Raw genomic sequence first — 21,430 nt, forward strand, 5'->3', positions numbered from 1 at the left:
TCCAAGGAGTACTGTGGAGATTAGGCACAGCAAGACATACCACCCAAATGGTCCAGAGTGACAGCAAACTCTGGCCTTCTGATTGGCCCATGATCACTATTTAACCATGGTGTATAGCCCAGGAAGTTGTCTGGGCAACTGTGCAGACTTCAGGCTTGCTGTGACCTGACTTGCTGATTTTTGGTCTCTGACCCAAGGCTGATTCTGAGCCTGAATATTGCCTCCTATTTTCAGCCTAATAGTCATCTGTGACCCTGCCTGTGATCTAGTAACCTGACTCTGCCCCTGCCCTGGGGCTCCAGCCAGGCCACAACCTCTGGTCTCTCACCCTGGCCTGACTCTGACCCTGACTCGTCTGTTGATCTGGGATCCAGTGTTTATTCTGAGACTGGCTTGCTGACTGCTGTATTGTGCTAGGCGAGCTGTGACTGCTAGATCACACTGTCTTTGCCCTGGTTCCCTTCCAATGGGAAACAAACCTTCCCGAATCAAACAGTACTTTTTTCTCATGGAATGTTGTTCCCTTCTCCCTCAAATTTATTTTACCTTCTTCCCCTTATTGCTGTCAGCAGTTTAATCTCAGAACAGATTGTGTTTGAGCTGCATGATGGAGACTAAGGGTATGTCTACACTACAATTAAAAACCTGTGGTTGGCCCGTGCCAGCTGATGTAGGCTTGTGGGGCTTGGTCTAAGGGGCTGTTTAATTGCAGTGTAGATGTTTGGGTTCGGGCTGCAGCCCAAGCTTTGGGACCCTCCCATCCCAAACATCTATACCTCAGTTAAACAACCGCTTAGCCCGAGTCAGCTTTTAATTGCAGTGTAGACATACCCCAAACCATTTAAAACTAGAGGGAAAGAAAATAACACCATCAAGAACATAGGAGAAAGTCAGTCTGACCCTCTCCATCCTCCTGTGATGTAAGTGGGGACTGCTTGTGCAGAGCCAGATTGGGACCTAATCCAGAGCCTGGGTTTTTTAGGAGAACGGTGTAAAGGGGTTGGCTTGCCTTTCTCCCCAAATTTGTACTGCTTTAGCTATCTGTGTAGATAAAGATGCTCCTGCATTTAGGGAAATAAACTATACTGACATAAGCACCTCCTATCTCTGTCTACACTAGGAGGTTGTACCAATTTAACGAATCTGTTTTGAAACAGATAAGATTAAAGTGGTACAAAAACTGGGTGTGGACAAGCCCAGAATTCTTGAGGGATTTCCCCCCTCTCCCCAAGGATCAGGGATGTATGTGGATAAGTCCCATTAAAGGTATGGAGAACAGATTGTGTGGAGCCAATTGACATTTTAGATTGTTTTTTATTTGCTCTATAAATGATATTTAAACAGCATGTGTCAATAGCATAAATGGCATGTAATATGCCCGAATCACTGCAGTTAATAGTTTATTTTATTATCATAAAAATAATTAACTATTAAATTATTTTTCCTATTTGCATCATTTCTTACAATTTAATACCTAAGCTTATCATTTTAAAAACTCGTGTATTAATTGATAAAGCAGTAACTGGCCTTATCCCATTTAATAACAAAGGGAAGGAAGTATACTCTGGCGATTTGAGTTAATTAAGAGAGCAAATGATACAAAATCGGTATGGTTGCAAATAGACTGAAGAAAATTTAGAGTTAAAGTTGCAATTATTATAACTTCAGATAGAGTTATATACTGTACACTATATTGACTAATATATTGTTAAATTTGTTTAAAACTAAGGATCTAGAATTTCTTCTTTCATTACAGAATACCATACTTAACTTACTTATATTTATACATCTTTTCAGTTCTGTTTTATTGAATTACATTTTACAGATTGCAGCAGGAGCTACAGAGGTATCAGTATTTGGTGCAGCATCTGAATCTTTCAACAAAATGAATATTAATTGTTCTATAGAAGAAAGCATAGAAAAATTTGAAGAAGTTACTAAATCAGCACGAAATATGAATATTCCAGTGCGAGGGTAATTATAAAGCTTCATTTGTAATCTCAATTTATGAACTGCAGTTTGCAATGTAACTTCATAGTCATGTTGCTGTTGGTTAACCAACAGAAATTGACATGATCAAATTCCATACATTTTAAATAATTTTTATTAATAGTATCCATTCTGTAACAATATTTTCTAAAAGCTCAAACATATTTTTGCTCTCTACGTTTTAGCAACTACTGATAAATGTTGCTTTGTTCCAAAATGCAAAAATTAATTTTTACGTATTAGTTTATATCCTTTTTTTATGCACTGTTTTTATCAATGCTGTTGCCACAAGTCTGAGAATAATGTTTGGTATGTGCTGTTATGTACAGTGACCAGTAGTAAGAACTCACAATATTGTTTTTTTTCTGAGTCATGAAAATAAAGTAGGTGGGCTTTTACATTTTTATTACTTGGAGGCAGTGAATCAATACATAGAAATTATATGATAAATTTCCTCCAGCAGAAAAACCATGAGAGGGAGAAAAGTTACTCTGGAAACTCCAGGGGTTGAAACTTGCAGAGTTTCCAGTGCATCATGCTCTTGACCTCTCAAGTATATTCATTTCTCCAGAATATCTCCTTTTCAGGGAAATTTAGAGTATAAAATTACAGGCTTCTTAACCATCCTTGTTTCCCCGTTACATCTCCTGTCTCACTGTAAAGAGTTACACGTTTCAGGATTTTCCCAGTCCACCCCAAAACAAATCAAGTCTACTGGCCAGAGAAATTAACCATAACCACCCCACCCAACACACTCATTCATATATACCTGACACAGATGGTGACCTGTTTCCTGTCCTGTGTCTATATTCCACTATTATATTCAGTCACTGAATGCAATATATATAGCAAGACTTAAAATCCCAAATAGAGAATATGGTACTAGCTTGTGAGAGGCTTCCATGCCTTGTTAGGAATTACTTTTCCTATTTTATAGATGGAGAAATTGAAATCGAGGATGTGATTTGCCCAAGGTTACACAGAGTTAGTGATGAATTGGGAATGCACGCCAAAACTCCTCATTCCCAGCCCTGTGCTAGAACTAGTAGACCACATAGTCACCAATGCCATTGATTCTTGCTATATTGTTTATATGTAGGCATGGCAGAATTCAATTTAAAAAACTATTTTTGACAGGTATCAATGTTTATTTTAAGACTTGATTTAAATTTATGCAATTGCTGGAAATGATTGGAAGTTAGACAATGTAGGTCATATAATCATTATTTAATAACCGGTAGATGTTGAGATTCAAAAAGTTAAAGGTTTATAACCATTAACACACAAATTGTTAACATCACATGCAAAATATATGAAGTAAATCGCCTTAAATCAAACTCTAAGTTCTCAAGCAGCATTTTTCTTAATTTTCCTGTCTGTAATTTTCAATTATCAATGGAAATACTGTTTGTTGGTTTGTGCATATGATGATATCAACATTTACCAACAAATCTAATCCTTCCAAGCCTATTTTATATTATACTAGCTTGTGGATTTTATTGCAGTTGCTATCTTGTTGTGTTATTTTTGTAACCTAAATATTTGTACCAACTTCTTTAGATATCAATTGCTTATAATTCTATTATTTTTTATGTTGCCATGTTAAGTTGCTATTCTTTCCATAAGGCTCTTTCCTTGTGACTCCTGGACTATCTTAAGGGGGTAGTCACAATCTTGGTAGAGTGAGGAAGCTTGCTTCCAAAAATCTCTTATAGGATTGGGATACCTGGAAAACTGATAATGTCAGGGTAAGCCTGAATATGAAATGAGTATCAGGGAAAAGAATACATAGTTGATCCATGGGATAAATACCCAAGACAGTGACATTGAGGCTCAAATGGTGATATCCTCACAATGGTGGGGTCCAGGGTGAAGTCAGAGTTTGTAGTAGCTACCTATCTGCTCTCCATTAGCTTGCACATGTTTAATAAAGTTACAACCTATTGCTTTTTCCATATATAGTATGTCTGGACTCCTCTGTGATGTTCCAGCCGCAATTGTGCTGGTGCTATTTACACTGAAATATAATGAGACTAAGCTGTTCCCACAATGTGTTTATTGTCTACTGACTGACTGGCCACTTTTTTACCCACCCAGCAGGAAAAGTGAGGAACAGAAGGAGGTGGGAGGATAGAGAGAAAGTAAAAGGAATCAGACCGAAAAGCAGACACCTAACTGAGTAGAGTAGAAACAGATGGAATACTGAAGCAATTAAGGTTGGGGTGGTGGGGGAGAAGAAACAAAACAGAAAATGAAGTAAAGGTGTAAATCAACAAACAAGAGGTGGAGAGATTGGGGAGAATAGAACCATAGGAAAGCATAATCAAACTTCAATTAAAAATGTGTTCACTTTGTGCACCTAAAATAGTGATCTGATGTTTCATTAAGTATGCAAACCTACGTGGAATCTCTTGGTGCATGCAACACTTTTCAACGAGTCTGTAGTCCCATGTGCAATGTTATACCACACTTGAGAGGATTGTTTAATATCAGTTATGGCACAAAGCAAGGACATTCAAAGTCAACAGTGAAACTGTAACCCCAGCTCTTGCTTCCCTTTTATGCCTTCTCTGTCTACTATAATTCTCTGAGAAAAGTGAATAATTCAGATGCGGGGAAACCTGCAAGAGAGTTTAGAGGATCTGCTGGATCAGGGAATAAAGGGGAATAAATCAATCAATCAATCAGGGAATAAAGGGCCCACTTAAAAAGGACAAGGATAGTTCAGAGAAGCTAAATGGTGTGGGGTTTTTGTTTGTTTGTTTGTTTTTTTCCCATCTCTCTTCATCACAAAGGGCCCATTCTGGGAGATATGTACTTCAGACCCATTGTTTTAGTAATAGAGATGAGGTACAATCAGAGATTGAGGTATCAAAAGAGAAGATGAATTAAAAAGCAACCAGTTACCCAGACTGAATGGTATACACCCAAGAGAATAGCAAACGTAATATTTAAAGAAGGCGATAGGAGCACTGATCCTTACTTCAGTATCAAGAAAGCTGGTTGAAACAACTCAATGAATTATAAAACATCAAGACGGACATGGTATGACAGAAACAAACTAGCATGGCCTCTCATCTGCTAAAACACTTTTAGCATGTCAGCAAAATTGTGGATAATGGAGAACCAGCTGACACACATTATTCTAAAAATTTTTGAATAAGTCTCTTACATGAGTGGCCGCCACATGACTTTCTCTAGTGGTCTCAGGGCAGCCCTCCCCTCAGCCCCTCACCTCTGTTTCCCTTCTTGGTTCCCCAAATAAGCTCCACACAGGGTTTTTCCAGTCGAATCACAACAGCCTACCTTAGCGTCTCATTTATTAACTTCAAGTTCAAAACTAAACACAAGTCTTCCCTTCAGCTGGGTAGAACTCAAATGCCCCAGGTCTGCTCAGGGTCCTTCCTTGCTGGAAGCAATTCCCCTGATCTCAGAGCCTTCCCTGCAGGAGCCCCCCACAATCTGACTACAGTCTAACTGTAGCCACCATCGGCTCTTTATAGGAAATTACCTGATTCCCCTCAGGTGGGGCTCATTCAGTAGTCACATTTGGTTTGTACCAAGGCTTTTCTACCCAAGGGTAAACCACTTGGTTACAGTCCCTCACAAAAAGCTGTTCAGGAGCTAAGTAGCTATGGAATGGGAAGTAAAGTATTGCCATGAATTAAAAACTGGCTAAAGAAACAGAAAAGAGTAGAATCAAAGAGAGGTAGTTTATGAGGTACTGTGGTTTTTTGAGTGTTTCTGCATATTGATGCTTGTGAGATGTATTTCATAGAATCATAGAAGATTAGGGTTGGAAGAGACCTCAGGATGTCATCTAGTCCAACCCTCTGCTCAAAGCAGGACCAACACCAACTAAATCATCCCAGCCAGGGCTTTGTCAAGCTGGGCCTTAAAAACCTCTAAGGATAGAGATTCCAACACCTCCCTAGGTAACCCATTCCAGTGCTTCACCACCCTCCTAGTGAAATAGTGCTTCCTAATATCCAACCTAGACCTCCCCCACTGCAACTTGAGACCATTGTTCCTCGTTCTGTCATCTGCCACCACTGAGAACAGCCTAGCTCCATCCTCTTTGGAACCCCCTTTCCGGTAGTTGAAGGCTGCTATCATTTCCTCACTCTTCTCTTCTGCAGACTAAATAAGCCCAGTTCCTGCAGCCTCTCCTCGTAAGTCATGTGCCCCAGCCCCCTGATTATTTTTGTTGCCCTCCACTGGACTCTCTCTAATTTGTCCACATTCTTTCTGTAGTGGGGGCCCAAAACTGGACACAATACTCCAGATGTAGCCTCACCAGTGCCAAATAGAGGGGAATAATCACTTCCCTCGATCTGCTGGCAGTGCTCCTACTATTGCAGCCCAATGTGCCGTTAGCCTTCTTGGCAATAAGAGCACACTGCTGACTCATATCCAGCTTCTCATCCACTGTAATCCCCAGGTCCTTTTCTGCAGAACTGCTGCTTAGCCAGTCGGTCCCCAGCCTGTAGCAGTGCATGGGATTCTTCCGTCCTAAATCCAGGACTCTGCACTTGTCCTTGTTGGACCTCATCAGATTTCTTTTGGCCCAATCCTCCAATTTGTCTAGGTCAGTCTGGACCTTATCTCTACCCTCTAGCGTATCTACCTTTCCCTCCCAGCTTAGTGTCATCCACGAACTTACTGAGGGTGCAATTTATCCCATCATCCAGATCATTAATAAAGATGTTGAACAAAACCAGCCCCAGGACCGACCCCTGGGGCACTCTGCTTGATACCGGCTGCCAACTAGACATCGGGCCATTGATCACTACCCATTGAGCCCGACAATCTAGCCAGCTTTATATCCACCTTATAGTCCATTCATTCAATCCATACTTTTTTAACTTGCTGGCAAGAATACTGTGGGAGACTGTATCAAAAGCTTTGCTAAAGTCAAGATATATCACGTCCACTGCTTTACCTGTATCCACAGAGCCAGTTATTTCATCATAGAAGGCAATCAGGTCGGTCAGGCATGACTTGCACTTGGTGAATCCATGCTGACTGTTCCTGATCACCTTCCTCTCCTCCAAGTGCTTCAAAATGGTTTCCTTGAGGACCTGCTCCATGATTTTTCCAGGGACTGAGGTGAGGCTGACCGGTCTGTAGTTTCCCAGGTTCTCCTTCTTCCCTTTTTTAAAGATGGGCACTATATTTGCTTTTTTCCAATTGTCCAGTACCTCCCCCAATTGCCATGAGTTTTCAAAGCTAATGGCCAGTGGCTCCACAATCACATCTGCCAATTCCCTCAGCACCCTCGGATGCATTGCATCCAGCCCCATGGACTTGTGCATGTTTAGCTTTTCTAAATAGTCCTTAATCTGTTCTTTCACCACTGAGGGCTGCTCATCTTCTCCCCATCCTGTGTTGCCCAGGACAGCAGTGTGGGAGCTGACCTTGTCAGTGAAGCCCGAGGCAAAAAAAGCATCAAGTACTTTCCCTGACCTTTTTCTTGTTGCTAACATACCTGTGGAAACCCTTCTTGTTACACTTCACATCCCTTGCTAGCTGCAACTCTAGTTGTGTTTTGGCCCTCCTGATTACACCCCTGCATGCTCGAGCAATATTTTTATACTCCTCCCTAGTCATCTGACCAAGTTTCCACTTCTTGTAAGCTTCCTTTCTGTGTTTAAGCTCACCGAAGATTTCTCTGTTAAGCCAAGCTGGTTGCCTGCCATATTTGCTATTCTTTCTGTACATCAGGATGGTTTGTTCCTGCACCCTCAATAAGGCTTCTTTAAAATACAGCCAGCTTTCCCGGATTCCTTTCCCCATCATATTAGCCTCCCAGGGGATCCTGCCCATCAGTCCCCTAAGGAGTCAAAGTCTGCTTTTCTGAAGTCCAGGGTACGTATTTTGTAACTCTCCTTTCTTCCTTTTGTGAGGATCCTGAACTCAACCATCTCATGGTCACTGCTGCCCAGGTTGCCACCCACTTCCACTTCCGCTACCAGTCCTTCCCTGTTTGTAAGCAGCACGTGCTGCACAATTTCCCTGGTGCTGCACAATTTTGGGAACCTTCTGGGGATCATTGGGACTGTATGAGCGCAGTCCTAGCATTCAGTATTTATAAATGAGGTAGAAAGGGCTTTTCAGCCCCCCACTTCAGTTCCCTCTGCTAAATTCCAGAATCTGGTGAGAGAGTGGAGCTCTGAGGAATACGAGAATGTGTGAGTGGGTAGCATCAGCACACAAAGGCAAAACTCTCTAGAACCACCACAATTACTGGAAGCCTCTTCAGGTTATCAATTATGGGAGTCTAGCTAGCAGTACAAACTTCAAGAAGGTGGGCTGAAAATTTCTAACTAAACAAGGTCCCAATGTAGACCATCATATCTAGATGCCAGATGACTGGAGACAGTCTTGGTAAATGTGTGTCCAAAACTCCAAGTAGAATTACTGCATATAGTTGCAATGGAAACACTATGGAAGCAGGCTATCCGTAGCAGAGTGAGATCTAAGGCTCTCTCATAATATCACCCTAGCTGAAGCATGACACATCTCAATGCCTAATCTAATCCATTTCAACAGGCTTAGAGTGGAAATGGCATTTCCCTTACGCTGGTTCCCAATGTTACAAAAAGTTTATATTAGGAGGCTTCCTAAATGGAGTCATCCCATTAAAATAGAATATAACATCCCCTTGACATCAAGTATATGAAGCCTAGTTTTTCCCAGGTAAAATGAGGTTTTGGAAGGATAGCCAAGAGATGAATGCTCTGATTTAAGTGAAACTCGTTTTGTCAAAAAAAATCTATGCAAACACAAAGACAACTTTGTCCCCGTGGAATACAGTGAAAGAAGGATCAGTCATCAAAGCCTCACTCAGTCTGTTCACATATGTAATTGTGATGTTTTTTTTTTTTTTTTTAGTGTCAGATGAAATAAAGCGCACTCTCCCAGCAGGTCAGCATGTGCATCCATTAACTTTATCAGCACTGAGCTAAGATCCCATACAGAGTCAAAGTCTCTGACCTGTGGAAACTCATTAAGGAATTACATGAGGGTGGCATGGCTGAAGACTTTATAATTTTCAGTTGGAATTTGGTGTTCATAGAGAGCGTAGTTAGGTACTTTGATTGATGACAGAGAGAGGCTGAGAGCTTCAGATATCATTTATAGTCTAAATTCAATACTCTTTGGGCAGGGCCCGGTGACAAATTGTTCTTCTTCATGTCATTGCTTCCACAGAGCCCTCCTGTGGGAGTTGCATGTCAAGTCAAGGAGCCACAGAAGTAGGAGCAGTTAACTGGCAATTTGGAAACCCATAGAAATCCCTGGAACTCAATATTTCATAGGCAGAAGGAGGGGTATTTACAGTTTGAATGCACTTCCCCTGTGGTCCAAAACACAGGGCCGGCTCCAGGCACCAGCCCAGCAAGCAGGTGCTTGGGGCGGCCAACGGAGAGGGGCGGCATGTCCGGCTCTTCGGCGGCAATTCGGCGGCGGGTCCCTCACTCCCTCTGGGAGCGAAGGACCCGCCGCCGAATTGCTGCCGAAGACTGAAGTGACGGCGGTAGAGCAGATCGCGATCGCGGCGTTTTTTGGGGTTTTTTTTCACTTTTTTTCTTTTTGCTGCTTGGGGCAGCAAAAATCCTGGAGCCGGCCCTGCCAAAAGATCTATTGACATTCTGGGCACATTGCAAAGCCCATCCTTTCCCCCAAGTTAGGGAAAGGAGTGTGAGGGGAAATTTGAGTGTTTGTATCTGAGAGAATAGCAAATACTTGAGGTATTTTCAATTGGTACCTGTTGTTTGGCTGATTTATCTTTGTTATCTGGCAAGCAGTAGTGCTGGTTCGGTTTTGTTCTGACTTGCAATTTTAATGATTAATATAATAATGAATAGAGCTTGGGAGAGGTACTTTGTAATTTATTATATATTGCAATAAATAGAATGCAACGAAATAGCTTTTGTTGATAGGCCTGTTAATACAGATAAATCAGAATTAAGATTATGCTGAAATGATTTTGTTTTTGTGACTACAGTACAGTGGAAATCAATCCTGAACTCGGGCCAAACCCTGCAGCCTTTACTTCAGAAACTCCTAAGAGTCCACAGGATTTGGCCTCTAATTTTGTAGGCTAAATATTTTACTTGAATTACCTAGGTAGTAAAAACAGATTTGTGTATTAATGTGCATAAATTGTATTTATATATTTTTTTCAACACAGAGATTTCCTCTTCTAAAGCACTATTGTTGTTTAATGTGTTATTTATTTGCAGGAAATGGATAATTTGATACCTTGCCCTAATTTCTTATTTGTACAGTTGAAAAATATTTCCAAAAATAATTTTAAAGGGTTCAAATTTTATTTTCTATTTTTACTGGCCATCTAGAATTAACATAGTGAGTGTAAATCATTGGCAATTTGTGAATCTGATGAAAAATGTATTCGAACAGTTTAAGCTTCAGCATGTCTTACTGTTGCTGCAGCTGCACCAACATTTACACGATCATCATCCAGAAAATTTATGCTGTCAGCTGTCACACTGATAGTTGGTAATGCAGTATACAGTCTTCTAAATGTTTACTGAAATAGTTCAAATGTTTGTGAAAAATAGAAAACTTGCATATGGTCTAAAATGTTGTGCCATTTATTGGTGTCATAAAGGTTTTTTTTTTTTTTTTTTTTTTTTTTTTTTATAATTTTTTATTAAATTTTGGGCTCATTTTTTTTTTGTATGTGCACAAAACTTTACAATAACATCGGGGACACATTCTGTGAGGACAAATCTGTGATCATCTGTGCCAAATCTGTGATCATCTAATGACTCCTGTGCATATTTTGCATGTGAAATGGCATTAAAACTTCTGCCTTTACAATTTTGCTCTTTAATGTGTAATTCAGGTAACATTGAAAATATCACATATTTTCCCAGTGATTAAAATGAAGCAAAACAGATGGGGTTAATGGAAAACCATGGCACATGATAATTGCAAGTATTCACTTGTGTTTTATTAGTAAATCTAAATGTAGCATAAGAAGAAAATGTTAAGTAAATTCTGGTTAGGCTAGATTCCTTTCACATTAATATATTCAAAAACTTCAAAAGACACACATAAATTGTAAATGCTCCAATGCATGTGTAAGTTCTTTAGGACTGTCTCTCTGGGTCAGAAATTGATATGCAAATATAACAGTAAAAATGACAGAAGTATGTGTTTCTGCTTTAACTTAAAAACAAAACAAAACAAAAAAACCAGCACCACTGGACAGCTGTATTATAAATGTATGCTCCCATCCTGAAAATGCTTCTGCATGTGAGTAGTCTCTGAGGGCATTGGGGAGACCCACATGTGTAAAGTCACTCATTTGTGCAAGTGTCTTCAGGATCAGGGCCATAGAACTGGAAAATACAAAGAAATACTCACCATAATAAAAAACTGCTCTAATTCTAAAATATTTCCTTGTAAAAGCTTCCACTCTTTAAGCATGCAATTCGAAATTATTATATATTATTCTTTCAAATATGTTTTCTTTTTGAATCCTTAGATTTTAAAAATGACCAGTATTATGGATTTCTCAGTACCGCAAAAGAACATTGGAATGTCTGACATGATTTAGTTTACCTCTAGGTTTGGGCATCATTTGACCACCAGTTGACTTATTCAAAGCTTGAGATATATAAATACAGTATACTCTTTGTTTATTTTGTTACTTATTTTATGCCATGGTATATGGGTGTTATAACACTAAGCCTTTTGTAAATCATTGTTTAGTACATGTAAGACTCCAAGTAAGACTATTTTCTCATTTATGTTAAAGAAAAAGCTCCAGTGTACTAAAAAGAATCTTCCATTGTTAAATATATGGGGGAAAAAGGTATTGTTTTTCCTTCCATGATAACACACACAATAGGATGCAAAATAATGGGGATGGAGGAGGGATTGCAGAATCACTGTTTATTTTAGGTGTTCTATTCTGTTATTGGTTGTGGTCGTGTTTGAACTTATTTGAAATAAAATATTTGGAAAACTTGCTTGTTTTCTCCACAATATTTAGTTTTTTATAGTAGGAGGGTTTTTTTTTACTTCAGTAAATATTTTCACAATAAGGAGTGTTAGAAATTAATAGACAGCTCTTCATTTAAAAAATAATTAAAAAGTTGCAATTAGCAAAATACGCTAATCTGTATTGATACAACATCACACTAAACCTTTCTCCGTTTCAAGCACAATTTTCTTGTTAATCTAGCTCAGTAATGTCTCTTTCCCTTCTATTATGGCTCAGCTCAGCTTCCCTGATTTCAGCAATTTTGTTTAAGCCAAGTCTGGCTTTAAAGTGCTGCATTTTCTTCACATATAAAAGTGTTTATTATACTATGAACTAAACACCAACAACCTAACCTGGTGCAAATCAATACTTTTCAAAGCAGTGTATTTTTTTTTTTTTTTTAATACAAATAGAAACTTTGGTCTCATGATTATTTTTCTTGCATGCTAGGATCCTTGAGGGCTGGTCTACATAAAATTTTGTAACGCTTTGTGTAACTCCTTACTGTGGATGCAGTTATATATTTACTGTAGCATATTTATATTTAGTAAATTTAACAAAATCAGCTGTTTTGATATAAATACTCTATATGGATATAACTGTATCCACACTTGAAATTGCACCAAAACGGTATAGACAAGCCCTTAATAGTAATTGGAAGAACACATTTTAGCACTTGAGTGGTAAATTGATCTATATTCTTGCTCTATATTAGGTCAGCTACCCACAGTCCCAAGGAGAAGTTTTGGCAGCCATGGATCAGTGGGAAATGGGGTACCCCAAGCCTGTCCCCTTTGCCATGACCAAACACCAGCACTGGGGAGGGTTAAGAAGAAGGTTCAGCCATGATGGTGGCCCTAAACCAAACCCCCTGTGCAGGGTGAATCCACATGGAGCCCTTTAAACTCTGTGAAATGCAGGATGCTTTATGCCACCAGAAAGGTAAAAAATAGCCTTAATGGGACAGAGGATCTAGCCCATCTTTTGAATAAGAGGTATCCCTGCTGCAAGTTAAAGTTATTCCTGTTCCTTTCATGATGACTGTGTGTTAGTACCAAATTACACTTTTCATAGCACGTGTCTACTAATATGTTGTGCCTTTATGATAACCAGATACAGAGATTGAGTCTAAACTAACTAACCTATGTTTCAGTATTATGTGCTTTATATTTTTTTTGTTCATATCTTTAAAAGAGTTGTTTTTTAAAGGAGATATTTATTCTGTCTTGTACAGCACCTAGCACAATGGGGTCCTGGTGCATGACAGTGGCTCTAAGGTGCTACTGCAATATAATAATAGTAGTTTTGAATAGTCTGTTTAATGCCATTTGCAAATGAGCACTATATAAATGTAATTTTGTTACTTTTTTAATAAGGAAAACTAAAATGTGAATATAACAATCCTGTTCTGATTGATACATTTTGGTCTTGGCTTGGAGAATCTCTTTCTGGGGGAATCTACTGTCACACCCTCCCACACATCCCATCTTGTAGTAAAGGCTGGTTGTTTCTGACAAATGGCTTCCTCCAAGAGGACCTAATATATCAACTTATTATGAATTCACCTACTGATGGGCATATACATTTTAGCACGATTAGCCAATAAAAATAAATACATCTGCAGCGAACATGGTACACTATATGCAGCCTTGCACTATAATACTAAACAGGAAACAGCAGCATATGAATCTGCAACTGGCTTCTCTAGAGGCTGCACACTTCCACAGGTGATAGCAGGGGTGGATCTGGCTCTGGAACTATCTCTGAAACAAGCTGACAAAGAGCTGATAGCATTGTAGAATTTAGTTTCTTCTTGGATTTATTTTGCTTTTAATGCACTTTGGTTGTGATAAGTTTGCTCAGTTATTCTGTGTGTAGCTAATGTCCCGCACGTGAGAGTCTTTTGCAAGGCCTGTGTAGTGATAGAACTTGGCTCCTGTTCCCAATGTGCTTCGGTTGCAGGGACCACATAGTGTACATGCCATTTGTGGATCATTTGCCATTTGGTTTTGGTTGTTGGGGAAAGTTGAACAATCTTCCTTCCCCCTGCTGACCCGTTGTGACCATTCAACATTTCCGTTCAAAATATTATACAAGAAATTTGGGGGAGGGGGAAGGGTTGGATATAACTAAGATAGGGCCAAATGATACCCACCTTCAGTGAAACTCTGAGCAGGGGAAAAGGGTTTGGGGAAACTCAATAAGGTGAACCTTGCAGAGTTTCTCTGTTTTCGTTCTTGTACTGAGACTGAGAGGGATTCTAATCTCATGGGAATTCCCCCAATCTTGCAGAACCTGGGATTCTTTGGGGAAATAAAGTTACAGCTGCATGATTCCTGAAGCATATGGATCCCCTCACATTTCTGGCTGGCCTTCTCCTCACCTCTGGATGCATGGTTTTGGGTACGTTCTGCTGTTTCCTTGATTGTATACAAAGGACTCTGTCTTGCAAACTGCTGGCACTCTGGTCCTGATTCAATGAAGATCATAAGCACATGCTTAAAGATAGCTGTGTGCTTCAGTGGATCATGGCCAGAGTGCTGAGTACCCTGCAGGATTAAGTCCTAGGGCTATGATCAAAACCTATTTTTAAGTCAATGGAAAGGCTCCCATTGACTTCAGTGGGCTTTGGATCAGGCCCTAAGACTTTCCCTGAGGTGAGGGGAAGATCCTCAGAAGAATGTTCATGCCAGTAAGAACCCTGCAGATTTCAATTTTCCCCCAGTTCTATACTGTAGAGATTCCTTTGGCAACATCATTTATGTGGAACAGACTCTGTTGAACTTACAAAAATCACACTTTTATTACACCACTCACCGGGTGGATTTCTGCTTGGAAGTCCATTGGCATTTGAGGGGAATGTCTGAGTAGAGTAAGTGCTGCCTAGGTTTACTTTCCACCTTCTACCTTGCCATGCCCTCCCATACCGCCATGCCCATCTGTGTTATGTAAGCCTAGCAGGGCAGCGCTTCTGCTAGCTTGTGTGAAGGGGTAGGAGTACATCATTGCCCTTTAAGCACATGTTTTCCCCACTCTGCTTCAGGGGTCATTCATACCACATCCCAATCAGATGCAATTCTTCTTGCTCTGATGTACTGTTATGTACATGCGTATGTAAAATATGTTTCATTATATGTGTAAATATATCCTGTATATTATGTAAAAATTACCACTCTTATACTGATTATAGATTATAATCCCATCTCGCTGTTAAAAAAATGGCTACTTTTTTCATACAGATAAGTATAAAACAAAAAAATCTGACTTTGGAAATGTTAAGTTAAGTTTCCAGCAACAGCATTATCTTGGCCATGTTCCCTGTCTTTTATATTTAATGATATGCATTGAGCATGAAGAGAGGTATATCAAACTACATGTTTAGAGTTAAAAGAAAAATAGTAGTTCTCTATTTGCAACCTTTATTTTGCATGTCCTGACCTAATTGTGCAACCTTATTCTTGCATTAACATTTTGTTGCATTTAATAAGTAGATGTGTATAATATATATGTGTACATTGTATACACTTATCTATGTCTGTCCTTTTGAATGTAGGTATGTATCTTGTGCACTGGGATGCCCGTATGAAGGAAACATCATACCAGCTAAAGTGGCAGAAGTAAGAATGCATCTGTCTTTCATATGTTTTAAACACGCTTGAATTATTTTCTCTGTTTAATCCTAGAAGGGTCAATAATGAATCAAAATCAATGTAAAAGGAACACAAAAACCAAACAAACTCTAGACTTGGGTGAATAATTTTGCTCAGCACTATCCGCTTAGATGTAAAGAAAATAATGTGCTTTGGTGGTAATCCATCACAAAGCAAAAAATTAGGAGTTATTTCCTTCAAACAGAAGGGCAAGGAAATACTTTGGAAAATAGACTCAAACGCACATGAGAATAGACCATGTTGCATGAGATTTTTTCCAGCATGATCCCCTGTAAGCAGCAGCTGCTGTTAAATTCACTATGTGCCGACACCAGTTTGCTGCTCCCCTACAGTCAAACTTGCCATTGAATCGTGGTCCTCTGGGCATACAGCACCCAAGTGCTGGCATCTGCAGTAGCTGCACTAATTGAGAGAATGGACTAGGGACCCACTCACAAAATACTTTCCTACTACAAAGCTGTTGGGGGGCATAAGTGCATAAGGAAGGGGAGACTGATGAACGCGGTTAAAAGAGGCTGCCTTCCCAAGTAGGGAAAGAGACAAGAGGCAAAGCTGACAGGAAAGTAAGGCCTGGTCTGCACTACACAGTTAGGTCAACATAAGGTGCCTTGCGTTGACTTAGCTGTGGAAGTGTCTTCACTGAAATTTGGCTCCCGCTTGCTAAGTACCTCTCTATGCTGATTTAGTAACACCACCTCCCCGCGCGGTGTAGAGTCACGGTCGATGTAATTAGGTGTCAGTGTAGACACTGCATTGCTTATGTTGACTTGCTGGCCTCTGGAGCCATCCCTTGCTCCACACTGACAATACAATTGATAAAGATGCTCCTGGTGAGGACATGCACCACTGACAGGAGCCAAGCGTGCGCACACACACACACGCACGCACGCAATTTAATAACTGCGGTGGCTCTATCCTGACACAAGTTAGGTTGACATAATTTTGTAGTATAGACATGGCCTAAGAAACAGCTGGATAGGCCTCCAGCAGAGAGAGAGAGAGAGGGAGAATTGTGGAAATGAGAGGGGAAAGAGAAATCAAGAGGCACAATAAAACAGGGGTAACAGCTGTAAAGATTGTCATTCTGGGGAAAGACACATCACACTCTTGGCCTTTGGCAATACTCCCTTTTTTCCCCCCCCAATTGCTTTTGCAGCCAGTCAACATTTGTATTCAGCGTGGGGAGCTTGCAAGGCATGTCCTCTCTCTCCACATCTTCTCTGCGTACTGGTGCCAGTTGGAGCTTGTGATAATGCTCCCACAGCAGCCACACACTTATGCTCTCTGGAAAATTTGCTAGATTGGAAGGTATTCAGTATTTCTGAATTAACTGGTTTTAAGAAGAAGTGAAAGTTAAGTGGCACAGCTTTAGATATAGTGATGATGACAGATTCAGCTGTGGTGTAATGAATTGCTTATTGCAGACATTTCCCCAACAGGCTTCTTTCAATGTGTTGCTTATTTTAAGGACCACTTACCTTCCTTGCACAAAACTAGTCCCTTACAGTGTTACAGTAGGAGTGCTCTTTAATGGCCCAATCCCGTAAACCTTTACTCGTATAAGTATTGCATACTGTACCTTAATCCCATTCAATGTCTTCTTCAATAGCCATACGCCTATGAGCACATTGTGAGTGATCAAAATAAAATAGCATCTTAAAGTAACTAATTTAGGCTCTGATTCAGCACATATGTCACTAGAAGCATGTAAGCAACCTGGGTGGGTGGCACACAGACACATCTGCTTATGTAATTTGCTGGGTCAGAGCTGTCACAGTTACGGGGCTAAATGCTCATCTCATACCTCCTGATCTCTTTGAGCACACCCCCTCTCAGCCCTCAGCCCTCAAGCCATCACTTTTCTCAGGATGGAGTTACACTATTCTCCCATTCTCAGAACAGGCCCTGGATTAGTCTTTTGTGTCTCAACATGATTTATCTCAGGAGATCTGACTTTATGTCCTTACCCTGCAATTCTGTTCCCTCCAGGAGCAATAACAGCAAAGTATTACTCATCAGAACAAAAGCATTTCAGAAAACATCAGATCTTAAAATAATAAAACAGACAAAACGCATGTCTAGCTTACCAGATTTCTAACCATCTTCTAGTCATAGTCTGTTTCCTTAATTCACAAGACATTTCTCTCTCCCTCTGGGTAAGGGCTACTCATGTGAGTAAGTGTTTGCAGGATTGGGCCATCAATTCATTTTTCAGTCCACCTTTAGCGCCAAGTCACTATTTGGAGTGGGATAGCCTAGTAAAATAGTATAGGTAGCATAGAAAAAGGCTTTACTTTGATAATGTTAATGAAGTTGCTCCTCTTGAAGATAAAAACCCCCACACTGCTAACATACTGGCTTGGTAATTCCCGAACTCCTGGAATTTTGAAGAATGTAATTCATCAGCCTTGTCCTAGAATATTAGGATGCAATAGTTGTATGACAGTGTGAGAGTACTTGCCTACTCATCTTTCCAATCCATGAGGTTTCTCTGTAGTTAAAAGAAAAAATTTGTTGGCTTTTTTTCAAAACTCAATTTAAGAATTTAACTTTTGATCATAGCAAGGTAATAGAGTTAAAGTCCAGAAGGGACCATCATATCAACTAGTCTGACCTCCTGTATATCCCAGACCACGAACACCATTTAGCACCCACACACACCACTCAACAACCAAAATTAGACCAAAATATTACAGGCCAAAGGAGCCTAACCTATCATGTGCCAAAGGCAGAAAATAGGAGGGACTGAGATGCACCAGTGCCTGAGATCCTGCATGGCAGAGAATTAAGTGAGATTACCTAATTAACCCAGCAAGTGACCTGCACCCGACACTGCAGAGGAAGGTGAAAAACACCCAGTCACTGCCAATGTGACATTGTGGGGCTGGGAAGGAATTTTCCCCTTTCAGTTAGACTTTGAGCATGTGAGCAAGAACCAAACAGCTGAGCATGTGAGGGAGAGAGAATGCTGGGCGCCACCTCAGAGCACTGGCCTGCCCCGTCCAGTGTCCCATCTCCAGCTGTGTCCATCTTTGATGCTTCAGAGAAAGGAGACCCAAATACATAAATAAAAACTAGAATACGGTTTGGGGAAAAATCCCTTCCTGATTCCTCCAGGTGGCCAGCTGAAGCCCTGAAGCATGAGCTTTGGGAATATCAGACGTAAAGCAGAAGGGACTGCCAGGGCTGCCAACCCCTGTCCTGCCCCCATCATCACAAGCAACCCCCTCATATAATCCCACTCCTAAATTTGCCCAGCTCTCTTAAAACTAATTAAGTTGTTTGCCCTCACAACTCCTATTGGGAGGCTGTTCCAGAACCTTACCTCGATAGTTAGAAAGGTGTGTGAGGGCACTCAGTTGATGAAGAGAGGAGCAGGAGCAGAGCAGAATTTTTCCTTCTTCTACCTGACCCTTTAGGGCTCTCTCTTTGGGAGGAAGGGGGACCCAAAGACCCAGCAGTTGATGGAAGGAAGGTGGTTTCCAGCAGCTTATAGGGGAAGCGAGGGATAGAGATGCCTCTGCTCTTTTTGTCATCCCGAATTGCACCTCCAGACAATATCTTCAGCAGATAATTAAAAGGAGGGTCTAGAAAAAAAGATGCAATCTAATATTATAAACTCATGTTGAAATTAAAAAAAAAAAAATTGAAGTTTATGGGCAGAAATCCTCACAGAGTAACAGTACCTTTCTTGCACCTATGGTCTATTCAGGCACCTGCAGTGTGTTTGATGTATAGATGTGCAGCAAGACATGGGCCTTCCTTACACCAAGGTGCTTACAATCAAATGAATGTCCTTCTATTTTATTTTATTTTATATTAAGTGTGTGAGAAATTTATTGTGATTGGAACCTGGATCTTGGATCTGAAAGCAAGAATGTTTTTACTACATTTGCCATAGTGCTAGCGCTCATATCCGCCTTACAAGCTTTGAACAGAACAATTCAATCCACTTGAGTCCTTTTTCATCTGTTCTTCGAATTAAGCAAATAAAAGGATTGCTCCAGTACTTCCGGGACTGGTGGCAAAGCACTTTGTCAACCTCCTCCAACATATATATATAGCAATCCCGCTGCTGATGTCCTTCAATTGCTTTAACAGTACCGTGCAGTACAAATGAAACTATCTTGCAAAGCAGTGTATTTTTAGTTCTGTAATAGTAGATTTGCGGACTGGGATTCTGTCTCTGCAGGGTGTCCTTTTCGGTATGTTTGATGCACAGGTGGGAATGCTGTAAGGAATAAACCTGTTCAGCAACTGAAAATAATTTTTTAGACCATTTCCCAACAAATTCAAAGAGACTATGATGGTAGTTGGAAATGCCTCCTAATAAAAAGTATGGGCTTAGTCCTGCAATCCCTTATTTGCACTAAGTTACTCATATGAGTAGTTCTAGTGAAGTTTATGGTACTGCTTACATTAGTAAGAACTATTCATGAGAGAAAGGGTTTGTAAAATTGGGCTGTATGTTAGGAGTAAAGGAACCTTGTAGACTTTTAATTGTGTAACAGTTTTGAATTTTTTTCACTACAATTTTTTTATTAGTGTCCAGTTTCCTAAAAATCAAGCAATCTAGGGACTAAAATTCCTTTGGTTTGCGTTAGACCTTTGATTTCCAAGGAAAGAAAAATCAGGCCTCTAGTTTACCATTTATTGGTTTAGCACACTCAGTCTGCTTGTTCCTGTGAAATATGCAAACCTAAAGGCAAGTCTTTACTAAAAAAATACACAGGGAAGACAGACCAGCTGGGGAATCCCCAGGCATGGCCGTCCCTAGGGGGGTGCGGAGCCCGGGACATAGGCATCAAGTTTCTACCTGTGGCGGGGGTGTGTGTGTGCTCCCCCTGGCTCCGCCCAAACCCTGCCCCCACTTCACCCCTTCCCCCAAGGTGCAACCTCTCCCCCCCCGTCTTCCCACCCCCGCCCTGCCCCTGCCCCTTCTTAGGCCCAATTCCACCCCGTCCCCTGAGTGTGCTGCACCCTTGCTCCTCTCCCCTCCCCCTCAGCGCCTCCAGACGCAGCGAAACAGATGATCGGCGGTAGGAGGTGGGAGGGAGGGAGGGGGAAGCGCTGATTGGCAGGGCCCGCCAGCGGGCAGGAGACACAGGGGGAGGGGGAGGTTGGTAGGGGGGGCTCCTCCCCGCCTGCCCCCTTGCCTCAGCTCCCCACTCGCCTCCTCACGAAGTACAGGGCCACCAAAGCGCAGGGCCCGGGGCGGTCGCCCTGATTTGCTGTACCCTAGGGACGGCTCTGTCCCCAGGGAAGTGGATAACTTTGGGGAAAGGCTGAGGGAAGTTAATCCATAAATATAAAAATTTTTTGATTCTTTTGGGTGTAATGGGAGAATGAGGGAGAGTGTTGTGACTTGATGAATTTGGCTTGGGAGATTATTCCATGCATGGGGGCAGCATATGAAGAGGAGAGGAACAGTGTGTTTTACTTAGATGGCAATCATTTTTTACTGTATATTCTAAGTATTATTTTTTGCTCTGGTTACATCTCACCATTTTAGAATGCTTTTCTGTTTTCTAATCAGGTGTCTAAACAGCTGTATAGCATGGGCTGCTATGAGATCTCTCTGGGGGACACAATTGGTGTGGGGACCCCCGGCAGCATGAAGAGAATGTTGGAAGCTGTTATGAAGGAAATCCCAGTGAGTGCTCTTGCTGTTCACTGCCATGACACGTATGGCCAGGCTTTAGCCAATATCCTCACAGCCTTACAGGTAATTCAGACTCTCTCTTTACAGATA

At 40.9% G+C, this 21,430-nt stretch overlaps 1 protein-coding gene across 2 annotated transcripts in view; it reads left to right on the top strand.

The window, feature by feature from the left end:
- HMGCLL1 (3-hydroxymethyl-3-methylglutaryl-CoA lyase like 1) overlaps positions 1-21,430 on the top strand; it is a 78,814-nt gene that overhangs the window by 12,294 nt on the left and 45,090 nt on the right. For both annotated transcript variants that reach the window (XM_024216490.3, XM_024216489.3), the window contains 3 exons: positions 1,826-1,974; positions 15,561-15,624; positions 21,215-21,403. In XM_024216490.3, the coding sequence (XP_024072258.1) occupies positions 1,826-1,974; positions 15,561-15,624; positions 21,215-21,403 (402 nt within the window). The remainder of the gene's footprint in view (positions 1-1,825; positions 1,975-15,560; positions 15,625-21,214; positions 21,404-21,430) is intronic.

This window comes from Terrapene carolina, unplaced genomic scaffold (assembly GCF_002925995.2).
Source record: "Terrapene carolina triunguis isolate 2854851 unplaced genomic scaffold, T_m_triunguis-2.0 Scaffold42, whole genome shotgun sequence".
Lineage (NCBI taxonomy): Eukaryota > Metazoa > Chordata > Testudines > Emydidae > Terrapene > Terrapene triunguis.